The 12,102-nt window shown below is 45.2% G+C and overlaps 1 protein-coding gene across 4 annotated transcripts in view; it reads left to right on the plus strand.

The window, feature by feature from the left end:
* Window positions 1–12,102, plus strand: part of inpp4b (inositol polyphosphate-4-phosphatase type II B) — a 175,035-nt gene that overhangs the window by 88,575 nt on the left and 74,358 nt on the right. For 3 of the 4 annotated variants that reach the window (XM_083655610.1, XM_083655613.1, XM_083655611.1), the window contains 2 exons: window positions 404–515; window positions 9,165–9,234. In XM_083655610.1, coding sequence (XP_083511736.1) covers window positions 404–515; window positions 9,165–9,234 — 182 coding nt within the window. Of the gene's footprint in view, window positions 1–403; window positions 516–1,224; window positions 1,309–9,164; window positions 9,235–12,102 lie in introns of those variants that run through there. The other variant, XM_083655612.1, reaches the window with a different exon arrangement.

The raw sequence follows: 12,102 nt of genomic DNA on the forward strand, positions 1-12,102 counted from the left end.
AGTAATTTGCTAACACTATTGAAATCTAAGGAAAAGTAGTTTTAACAGGTTTAAGTGTATTTTTTTCTCTCCTTTTTCTTTCATGTAAGGCATCTGTATGGGGCTTCATACTTGATTCATTGCTTGTTGTCGAATGGACACCTAAAGGCAAATGGCAATAATGAATGGGCTAAATATACATATTTAAATGCATGTATTTTTGTATTTGAAAATACAAATATGTGTATTTTAATTACCGTAAGTACTCTTGCTCACACCAGTACCTTTTACAAATTTTACAAATGCATTTAATGGTCATGTATTTGTATTTTATATCTAGATACATTTTACTGTATTTTTGCCCATCTTTGCTAATATACATCTCTTTATCCCCCCCCCCTCTCTTTCCTCTCTCTCTCTATAGGTCATCTGATGGTGTGTGCGCGGCGGGAACAGTGGTGGTGAGCCGTCTGAAGATGGGGGAGATGGAGGAGGTTGACGTAGACCACATCACCACTGACATACCAGCACAGAAGGTAAGACCGTACAGACAAAGAGAGAGTCTATTTGCTCCAGATACCTGGTTGCTAATGCTAGGATTAGACTGCCACTGCTCTACTCCCCCAATGGGATTAAATAAACTTGCGTAAATCCTATGGGGATTTAGGGGGATGCGTGTGTGCGTGTGTGTGTGTGTGTGTGTGCGTGCGTGTGTGTGTGCATGTGTGTGTGTTTTTGTTTGTTTGTGTGTGTGTAATGTTTCTGTGTATAGGTACTGTAAATGCATGATATTTGTTTCTGTAATATATAGACAGGATTATAGAGAGACTTACTGAATTAGCAGTCTGCACTTGACTGTGTGGCCAGCCCTGAAGTTCCCATTAGCCTTTTTCACTTCCCACCCAATTCACCCATTTTGTGTCTAAAAGGCAGGAAGTAACACAGGTGCAGGCAGAACATTAACGAGGACTGGATCACCAAATGGATTGGAAGTGGGAAACCCTCATTAATGTTCTGGTTGCACCTGTGTTACTTCCTGCCTTTTAGACAGAAAATGGGTGAATTGGGTGGGAAGTGAAAAAGGCGAATTCACATTATGGCCAAGTGGCAGAGATGTCCTGAACGTGGCCAGCCCACCTCCTGGCTCCACCCCCTGGCTCCACCCCCTCTCCATGCTAACCTCCTACAATGCATGGTGCTTAACCGCGCCTCTGCAGTGTGCTCAGGGCGGCAGAGAGAGAGGAAGAGAGAGTAGCCTCCTTCACAGTTTGACAATAAACCGAAGATTGTGTCATCTAAATGGGATGCGGCCACTCCAGAACTGAAGTTGTATGTACTCTGATTTCACTTAGTTCTCTGTTGATTCTCAATGGATTCAGTCTGACTTGTAAAGTGAAGGTTGGGTGTAGGGGCAGACATGGCTATTAAGAGTACAGAATGAGCTTTGATGATGTGCTTGTGATGTGTAATGGGGAAACATTCAGATAGTTTCTTTCACCACGGCTCCGGCGTGTTAGACTCCAGCTCTTGGCTGCGGTTCAATTAGCTTTCTTTCCAATCCCACAGTGCGCACGGCGCGCGGGTGTGACTGTTTATGAATCACTGTCTTATATAATTGACCAAGGGCTTCTACATGGCTGAGTGGTTTTGACCCCTTCCCCCCCTCTTCCCCCTCCCGTTGATGCTGCAGAGAGGTTCCCTGCCAGGCTCCACAGTGTCACTGACAATCTGCCCGTGTTGTCTTGATGAGTGTGTGTGTGTGTGTGTGTGTGTGTGTGTGTGTGTGTGTGTGTGTCTGTCTGTGCATGCGTGCTCGCAGCACATTTCCCCGTGTGTGTGTATGCATTGTTAATATTGTATCAGGAGGAAAGAGGAAGGCACATGACGAACATTAGGGAGGGCTGAAGACTCACTTGTGAGGAAGTTCTTGCTCGTCTGACCTTAGTCGTGCGTCTGTCTGGCTCTGTGTGTGTGTGTGTGTCTGGATGTGTGTGTGTATGTGTGTGTGTGTGTGGGGGGGGGGGTATTTTTTTTAGGGAGGGGGGGTCATTTTTGCCTTTATTTAGACAGGACAGTAGACAGACAGGAAAGGTGGGGGATAGAGAGAGGGGATGACATGCGGCAAAGGACCTCGGGTCGGTGTTTCGAACCCGCGTCGGCCGCGCCTCCGTCGTACGCACGCTACCAGGTGAGCCACCAGGACGCACTGGGGAGGTGCCGTCTGTGCCGGGTTATTTCTTCTTGCACTTGTGTGAAGGTATGATTCCCTATCATTGCCTGAGTGGCTGCTTCTCTTCTCATGAATATCCCACTGACCTATAAGAACAGTCAGGTGAAACAAGGAAGAGACTTCAGACACCTTTGATCTGATCAAAGAGCGATCAGACACATGCTGTCTGCTTCCTTCCAACAAGCACAATGGGACACCTTGGCTCATTGTTAATACTTTCCATTATCCGGGACCTTTTCTTGTACACTTTACTGAAATTTCCAGAAGGCACTGTAACCGCCTACTCTGTTCAGTGCAGTGGGCATATTTATTTTATTTGTGTGTGTCTGTGTGTGTTTGTGTTTGTGTGTGTGCGTGTACGTGCGCCGTGTGTGTGTGTACGTGCATTGTATGCGTGTGTCGGTGGGGTAGGTTGGCAGTGGACTCCCATGGGATGTGTCTTATCTGATTGGACCTGTTTCCTGGCTAAAGGTGATAGATTGTCCCTAGCAGTCATTAAAGCCCTTTTCTGGGGATGGCTTTCGTTGTCTAACTGAGTTAAACGGTTCATCAGGCAGGGCAGAGCTGACATGGACAAAGCAAGAGAGATTGTTAGTTAGATAGATCCAGAAATTGCTCTCGATACGTTAATGGAAAAACTAACCAAGTTGGCTGATAAGCACGCCCCCTTGAGGAAAAATACTGTAAAGCAATGCAATGCCAATGGGTGTGGGTGTGCGGGTAGTGTAGCGGTAGATTCCCTGCCTACCACAACACAAGGGTCGCAGGTTCGCGTCACCGTGTTACCCCCGGCTTGGTCGGGCGTCCGTACAGGCACAATTGGCTGTGCCTGAGGGTGGGAAGCCGGATTGAGGGTATGTGTCCTGGTCGCTGCACTAGCGCCTCCTCTGGTCGGACTGCCTGTTCAGGGTGGAACGGAACTGGTGGGAATAGCAATCCTCCCACGTGCTACATCCTGCCGGTGAAGCTCCCCGCTGTTGGGGGAAAAGAAGCGGCTGGCAACTGCACATGCATCGGAGGAGGCATGGTGCTAGTCTACGGCTCTCCCCAGATCAGCAGAGGGTGGAGCAGCGACCGGGGCAGCAGGGGAAATTGGCCAAGTACAGTTGGGGAGAAAAATGGGGGGAAATCATAAAAAAGCAATGCCAATCGGTAGTGATTAGTTGAAGGCTTTGATGACTCAGTGTAATAATGCTAAGAAGCGTGCAAATCAACCAGGTGGCCTGTATAATAGGGAACTATACTGTAAATTAAGGAACGAGGTTACTAAATTGAACAAGAAAATGTAAAGAGAGTATTATCAATGCAAAATCAGCAATGCAAAAAATTATAGCAAGAAAATATGGAAGACAATGAATGAAATTATAAGAATGAAATCAAACGTGGACCCTCATTATTTAGATTGTGAGGGTGTTTATATCACAAACACCGCCTCAGGAAATTGCAAATTCATACCATTGCCTGCATTCTCTGGGGCCAACAGGCCCATTAGCCTACCAGCACTAATTAAAAATATTGGAGAGGATAGTTTTCAATCAAATTCAACATTCTTTTCTTAGCAATGATCTAATGACAAAATCTCAACATGCATACAGAGCTGGTCCCTCAACTAACTCTGCCCTGATGGACAACTGGTCAGAATAAATCAATGGACAGCAAAAAGATTTTAACGTCATTGATCTTGAGCTGCTAAAAAAAACTGAACTAAAGGGCTATGGTTTCTTATCTACTGCTCTCTCTTGGATGGAGAGCTGTCCGTCTGTACTGTACTCTGTGGAGTCCCACAAGGCAGCTGCCTGTGCCCACTTCTATTTTCCATTTTTACCAACAATCTGCCCTATGTCCTGGAACAGGCAAATATGGTAATGTATGCAGCAGATCATGACTCATCCATGTTTTGTGCTGCATCAACATGAACTACATTAACTTTGATGCAATGAATTCAAATGTGGCTGATTGGGTAGAGGAAAATAAACCGATCTTGAATGTATCCAAGACAAAGAGGCACTAGAAGAATGCTTGCCAGGAGCTATGTTTAAATCTCTTCCCCAATACAGCAAGTTAGAAAAACTAAATTACTTTACGCTTGGCATGGTCTCTTTATCTAAGATCATTAATTAGGAATCAGGTAACACAGGCACTTGTTCTCTTACACCTAGGGAAATGTATGGTTGTGTGGTCCTGCGCAGCAAAAAATACATATCACAAAACTCCAGCTTGCATGAAAAATAGAGCTGCAAGACTAGCTCTTCAATGCTCTTTTAAAACTGTCAAAAAGATGCACCGCAGTCTGTCATGGCTGACCGTTAAATAAACATCCTTCTCATATTTGCCCGAAATGCAAACATAGATGGAAAACTGACTTCTTCACAGAACAACAGTCATTTGAGCCTCCAGCCAGTGGAACTCATTACCTACACACATTAAACAAATCAGAAGCAAATACCGAGTTTAAAAAATCACTCAAAGAGAAACTAATTAGAGACCACACAACAGGAAGGATGCCACCTGCTATGATGATTTTTTGGGGGGGATTTCAATGCATTAGTTGTTTGATAACCTCTGTAAATGCATTAAGTTATCTGCTATTCTGATTACTTTGACCTAAAATATATATACATAACATAAAATATATCATACCTTAAATATGTCAACTAGAAATCTTGCGCGTTGCGTGCACTCGATTTCTAGGGTGGAAACTCTGGAGATGATGTGCCATGGGCGCAGTTATGGAAATGTTTGTATGAGTATGGGATTACAGCAGCTCCTTATAGACGATGTTGTCTGTTATTACCTCATCACCTTCAATAAGTACTGCTGGCTCACTTTCCCCTGGAGAAGGCTGTGTAGAGCTGGCCATGAGCAAACACTGGCTGAGGTAGGTAGATGCCAACTCAGTCATTCTCTTACCCTTGACCTTTGTTGATGGTAAAGGAGAAAGCCAATCTGATTGGGAACTGCCGTCTGACAAAGGTGAAGCGAAGCTCATCATTTCTGTCATGGTGAGGAATTCTTGGCAGCAAGATCCTTTCACCTTGTTTGTCCCTACATACATATCACATTCAACCACCTTGTCCATCATCTGCACCACCAACATCCGGGTGCCATTCTTGACAGTACGGTCAGGACCTGCTTGTAGGTTCATAAGCAGCTCGGGGGCTGCTTATGAGCCCCCCCCCCCCCCCCCCCAGATTAATTTCAGACCCCTGAAATGTGTTTTGCCAAATTTTGGAGGCGATCGGAGCAATGGTGCGCGGACAAACAGACGGCTCTCCAATTATAGTAGTATAAGATTGTGTCTAGACTGACTGACGGGGTGTCAGTCGATGTCTGTTTGTCTGCATGCTGTCAGTGTTTGTATAATGTTATGTGGACCCAGGAAGCTTAGCAACCACTGTAGCGGAAGCTAATGGGGATCTGAAAGAATAAAGTTGCGCCTGTTGCTTTGATGAGTCCCAGCCTCAGTGCATCAGGAAAAGTTTGATGGAGAAAGGCTACCTATCAAAGGCACAGTAGAGGCACCAGTGTGTCACCATGTGTTTCACAGGTGGCAATATGTATGGAGAGTATTCACCTTATGTTCCAACACAGGGGTCAGCCAATTACTTCCTATTGTGTTTACACTTCCTGTGACAGTACAGTACTAGTGAGCAGGTAAAACAGATGGTGTTTTGAACAGGAAGTCATAACACAGCTGGGTCAAGTGGGCGGGGCTACATAAGGTGAATATAGAGAGTCAAATTGATTTGACATTAAATGTCAAATCAATTTTGGTTTGAATTAAAGCAGTTACGCTAATTCACTTAAAGAAAACATCCACTCTAAAACACTTAAACACTGATAACACAGCTGCTGAGGTCCTTTCCTGGACTTATTATGTAGTACAGTATCGTGTCTAATTTCTCTTCCTGTGGATAACTGGCCAAGTCTAGATGACGTGACATCATGTCAAGATGGTGCAGCGCAGCTACAATGGAGTTTGACAGCAGAACATTTTTCAACACTAAATGACATGTTTTGGTGTCAGTCCCACAGAATCAACGAGCTTCTTTATAATCTCAACATTTTGCACCAATGTTCGACAATCATACATGAGCAGAGGCAGAGAGACTAATTCAGAATCAGAACCTGCTTTATTGGCCAAGTATGTAGACATACAAGGAATTTGACTCCTGTATAATTTATCCACCAACAGCAATCTCAGTAGACTATTCACCACGCCCACTTTTTCTCTCTTCCGCGTTCGCCGCAACGTATTTGTTCTTCCGGTTCAGCGCTAGTTGGCGGCCATTTTCAAAATAAAACGTCAGTATGAATGAAGTTTGGCAACATTCAGAATTAAGCTACACTGCGGCCAACTTCAGTTACATGTTCATAACATTACTGCTGCGAGGAGCCGATGGCTGTACCCGGTCGGCATTTAACGTTAGTTACAAAAGCACGTCGACAGTGTTTTCTCACTGCCAGTCCTGTGTGTGAACAGCCGCTAACCCCGCTATTGCTTTCGCTCTCTGTTACAGTTGAATGCAACAGTTCACGCTCATTCCCTGGGGGTTGTCGAAAGTCATTAGGGGAGACGGAGGACATTAGGACACTAACTGATGTAGAAGTAGACGAGGCAGGTTGAGGGAAAGCAGGTACATCAAATAACTCCTGGAATCCATTGAACATCACAGATGTATGATATGGAACAGTGCAGATTATCTGAGGGTGGATTGTCTTCTGTAACACAGCCTGCCACTGACACTACACTGCCTGGCAGGTTTGCTACAATACTAATAATAGCTATGATACAGTAACATTGGGTCGATTACTCAGATAAACTTTTTAAATCTGCACCACCAACTACAGTAGGGAAGTAAATCAAGGAAAGGATTACTGTTATAAAGCGTTGTTCTTCTGTCATTTAAAAAATATGTTTTAAAGTAGATACAGTGTGCATGCATATTCCCCTACCAATCCCTGCTACATAGGCATCATGAGGGGGCCACAGAGGGCCGGTGTCTTTGAAGCCAACTGGAATTATTATAGCATCCAACACAATAATGCACTGTAATGCACAATGTAATGCCAGTATTAAACTGGATTAATTAGTAGATAATTACCTCAGTTTTAATTGAAATCCAGTTCTGTTGTGTTGATACAGTCTTATTATATCTATAGTCCGGAGTGTCCAAGGGCATAGGTTTGGGTAGGGATGCTGAAGACTTGTCCCTACCAATATTGATATTATTATAATATATTTTGGCTGGGGGTTGGACTAAAAGCAATGGAGCCAGGGTGAACTTGAAACTTCTCCAACTCTTATTGCCACGTAACTGGCTGTAAGACAGCATAGAGAGGTCTTGTGACAGTTAATGTTAAGCTTACCATGTCCGTTTACTATGATATCAACTTGATTAGCAACCTGTGTGTGTGTGTGTGTGTGTGTGCGCGTGTGCGCGTGCGCGTGCGCGTGTGCACACTCAGCTTGTGCAGACGTCTCAATCTCTCCCGATACGTCGTTTGAGCCTCAGTCTCGTCCGACACTTTTCGTAAGACACCTGTCGACACTTGTCTAACTATAAAACAGCCTGATCACAGGGCAGCTAACCACAGTATGTGAACCAGCTATTCTGGACACATAATTAATGAATTACTCAGATATTCAAACACAATATCTATTGTTATTGTTAATAGTTGTATGAAATGCCTTCTGTGGCACTTCTTAAGCATATTTGTTAGGCTACACTAACTTCTCTCTCCTACTACTTTCCTACTCCTCTACTTACTCCTCTAATTTTGTGGTGTTTTCTTGTGCCAACATGCAATTTCTCATTCTCTCATCATAATTATTGTTAACTTGAAATATAGTGCGCCCATTTCTAGCATGCTTTGCATGCTCGCACACTTTGTGACCTCCCCAATATGTGTCATTGTCTCAATTACATAACCCTAATGGTCCAAAATCTGTCAGTAGACCATACTTCACTGGGTTGTTAGAGGAACTAACTAAAGCGATGTTGACAGCAGTGTTGCATTGCCTCTGATTGATCAAGTTGATTTGGGACTTCCATCCCCAAATGCTACTAATGTGGCAGGAATGAGCCGCAGTCGTATGGCTGTGAGAAGTACTGTAGTAATGACAATTGTGGGCTTATGTATCAGTTCAGTTCTATTATATATGTACTTTAGCCTGGTAAAAACTATCACACCATCCTGATCACATGACCTCACATTCTGTTTCGCTCTACATAGTCATAGCTCATACATAACACAATGTTACTGCTCGTTGCTTTGTGAGACGCTATTACTGTTTTGTCAGCGGCACTGATTGGCCTGGTTACAGTAGCCTGGGTAAACCCATCCCCCACGTGACCTGCTCTCAGACCTGTTCTCAGTCACTATTGACTAGTGACTGGGAACTGAGAGAGCAGGTCACGTGGGGGCTGGGTTTACCTAGGCTACGGTTACAGTACATCATCAACTATGACGCAGTCCCTAATTGGCCCGGTTACATTGTAACGTCAGGAAGTCGCTGTGGGCAGTCCAGACTGATACGTAGAGCCAAACAGAATGTGAGGTCACGTTATCAGGATGCTTTTTACCAGGCTATATATAATGTATATCAATTATCTCTCTATGGCGCATCCTGGTGGCTCACCTGGTAGCACGCGTACCACAGAGGCTCGGTCCTCTGCGTGGCCGACGCGGGTTCGAATCCGACCCGAGGTCCTTTGCTGCATGTCATCCCCCCTCTCTCTCTCCCCACCTTTCCTGCCTGCCTACTGTCCTGTCTAATAAAGGCAAAATGCCCCCCAAAAAAATTTAAATAAAGAAATAATAAAGAAATATGTTTCTATGTACGTAAGCAGTCAAAGCCATCCTTCACTATCACTTTTGTTGTTTCAAAAAATAAAATTTTCACATCAATAATGTCAAGCCTATCTCTCTCTCCTTTGTCCTTGCTTTCCAGTGCCCCCTGGTCTGTGAGTCTGCGTCCCATTCCTGCATCGACAGAGACAACAGCCCGCTGACGGGGCCTGGTATGTTTCCCACCGTCAACACCTGTCATTTGACTGTTGCACCGCCACACTAACCTTGCAATCAACAAGAAGAGTCGTTTGTCCTCAAATGTTGTTTTCCTCCTACCTCTCCATCGTCATGTGTTTCCTTGTCCACTTGCAGTGAAAGAAGTTGTCTCTGCACAAGAAAAACACCCAAAAGTGACCCCGTAATGGCCTCAAAAGACGGCTTAAAAGAATTCATCTAGACTTTATTGTAATGCAGTATTATGCTAGTTAACCTCTTGTAACATTTTCCCTTATCCGAAAGTCCCTTAATGTTTATATGCATCTAATTATCATTGCAGTGCCCTTGAAAAACCTTTGCATTAATGAGATTTGAGGTCTCTCTCTCTGTGGGGTACCCCGTTTGATTAAAGAATGTATATTATTCCTGCTTGGATTAAATGGGAGGCTTTGGGTTTTTGAGTAGAGAGAAAGAGACAGAGAGAGAGAATTGTGGCAGGTAGGTACAGTAAACCTACTTAGTTCTATGTGGACTGGCTGCAGACAAGCGGAAGACACCACGCCAGCTGTGTGAGACTAATTTAGAGGCAACAGAACAAAGCAGCACGCGCGTCGCTCGCTATCTCAGCGCCGGTAGAGAAAGAGGGGCTCTGCAGGGAGAAAATGACAGACACGTAGACAGAAAAGGGACAGACTTGAGAAGACCCCGCTGTGTTGAGACTTCACAGCCCCTCTTCAGAGGAGAGCAAGGAAACTAGTTTCCAACGTTTCCTTTTTTCCCTCCAGTGCATCCATTTCTTACACACATCCATTTTGTCTTTTACCCGACTTCCCTAACCACCCCCCACCCTCCCCTCACCCCCACCCCCAGCCGCCCTCCCCACCTGTTGTCATGGTGTCATTGTCGCTCACTGTTTCTCCTGTGATTAGCTAGTGAGCTGCAGCCATGTTTGCAGGTGCACATCTGCAGCCCGTCAAAACAATCCCCTCCCTGCAGACACAGCCAGATTGACTAATGCAATTTAATCTTCCACTTTTATTAGCTTTCAAAATGAGTGTGCGGTGCGAGGGGGGGGGGGGCGAGCCACGCGGAGCACGACTGGAGAAGTCATTTCCTTAAGAGGTGTCAGGAGGGGAGACGGAGCGCTCTGATTGGTGGTCAGATTAGTGTGGCGGCGGGGGGTGTTGGCGGGTTAATCCGCTCCTCGGGTAGAGGTGGAAGTCAGCAACTATGGCTCTTCCTATTGAGGTTGTCCCTTAACCTTCTCCCCATCTGTCCCACACGCTGCATTTAGTTTTTCTGTCCACGTCACTTTCTCCCATGCACACACCAATGATGTCTAAATATCCCATTCCTCACATATGCAATATGGATTCTTTCTGAGATGATTCATAAGGCCAGTCCCACCGTTACATCATGGCAAAATTATCAAACTGCTGGGATGCCAATTCACAGAATCTTTTTACCCCTATAGCCTCTCTACTGTACATGGCTCACAGTTGCTGTATGGAAACGACTAAATTCAATACAATTTCCTCAAACGGTTTATGCTCATTTGAAGTGAAAAAATATTTTGTTGATAAGTAAATGATGTGATAGCGATGGAAATGCATTTGTCAAACAAACAATGGCATACAGTAGAGTAGACGGTCATGATCAGCCCAAATAATGTAAGAAAATTTCATTTTGAAATGTTGTCTGCACCACGGCGTCCCAGAAATGTCACACCCGCTGTTACTCCAAGTCTAAGGTTCCCATCGTTTTTGAATATTGGCAAGTGTGTTTCTTTGTTTTCAGCATGAACTATGGCTGACACTGAGGAATAATAACAACTTGCCAATGCTAATCGATTCTTGAGATATACTTTGTGTTTTTTCAATCTGGGGCCAGCTCCTTTCAAGATGTAGGAGCTGCACTCTGGTGTGGAGCTGGTTGTGAGGTGAGGGGTTCACTCTGGTGTGGAGCTGGTTGTGAGATGAGGAGTTCACTCTGGTGTGGAGCTGGTTGTGAGATGAGGGGTTCACTCTGGTGTGGAGCTGCTTGTGAGATGAGGAGTTCACTCTGGTGTGGAGCTGGTTGTGAGATGAGGAGTTCACTCTGATGTGGAGCTGGTTGTGAGATGATGAGTTCACTCTGGTGTGGAGCTGCTTGTGAGATGAGGGGTTCACTCTGGTGTGGAGCTGGTTGTGAGATGAGGAGTTCACTCTGATGTGGAGCTGGTTGTGAGATGAGGTGTTCACTCTGGTGTGGAGCTGGTTGTGAGATGAGGAGTTCACTCTGGTGTGGAGCTGGTTGTGAGATGAGGAGTTCACTCTGATGTGGAGCTGGTTGTCAGATGAGGAGTTCACTCTGATGTGGAGCTGGTTGTCAGATGAGGTGTTCACTCTGGTGTGGAGCTGGTTGTGAGATGAGGAGTTCACTCTGATGTGGAGCTGGTTGTGAGATGAGGAGTTCACTCTGATGTGGAGCTGGTTGTGAGATGAGGAGTTCACTCTGGTGTGATGCTGGTTGTGAGGTGAGGAGTTCACTCTGCTGTGGAGCTGGTTGTGAGATGAGGGGTTCACTCTGGTGTGTAGCTGGTTGTGAGATGAGGGGTTTCGGGAGGGGAGGGGTGAGCTTTCTCTGTACTCCCACTAAGAGTGGAAATGAAAAAAATGCTTGGCTCACACTTTTGAATTCATGCAAAAAGATGTTCTTGGTGGCAATGGCATACATGTTTGACTGCTCAGTGATGTTATTGGTGGCATACATGTTTGACTGCTCAGTCTCCTCGGGCGAGATTGTAAACTGCACACCCGGGGTGCTCCAGCTCTGGCTTGTTGAGTGACTTCCTTCCTGCCTGCTGCATTGTAAAGGAGTAGTCAACACTGGTTAAGGCACAC

This window comes from Poromitra crassiceps (assembly GCF_964638095.1).
Source record: "Poromitra crassiceps genome assembly, chromosome: 19".
Classification (NCBI taxonomy): Eukaryota; Metazoa; Chordata; class Actinopteri; order Beryciformes; family Melamphaidae; genus Poromitra; species Poromitra crassiceps.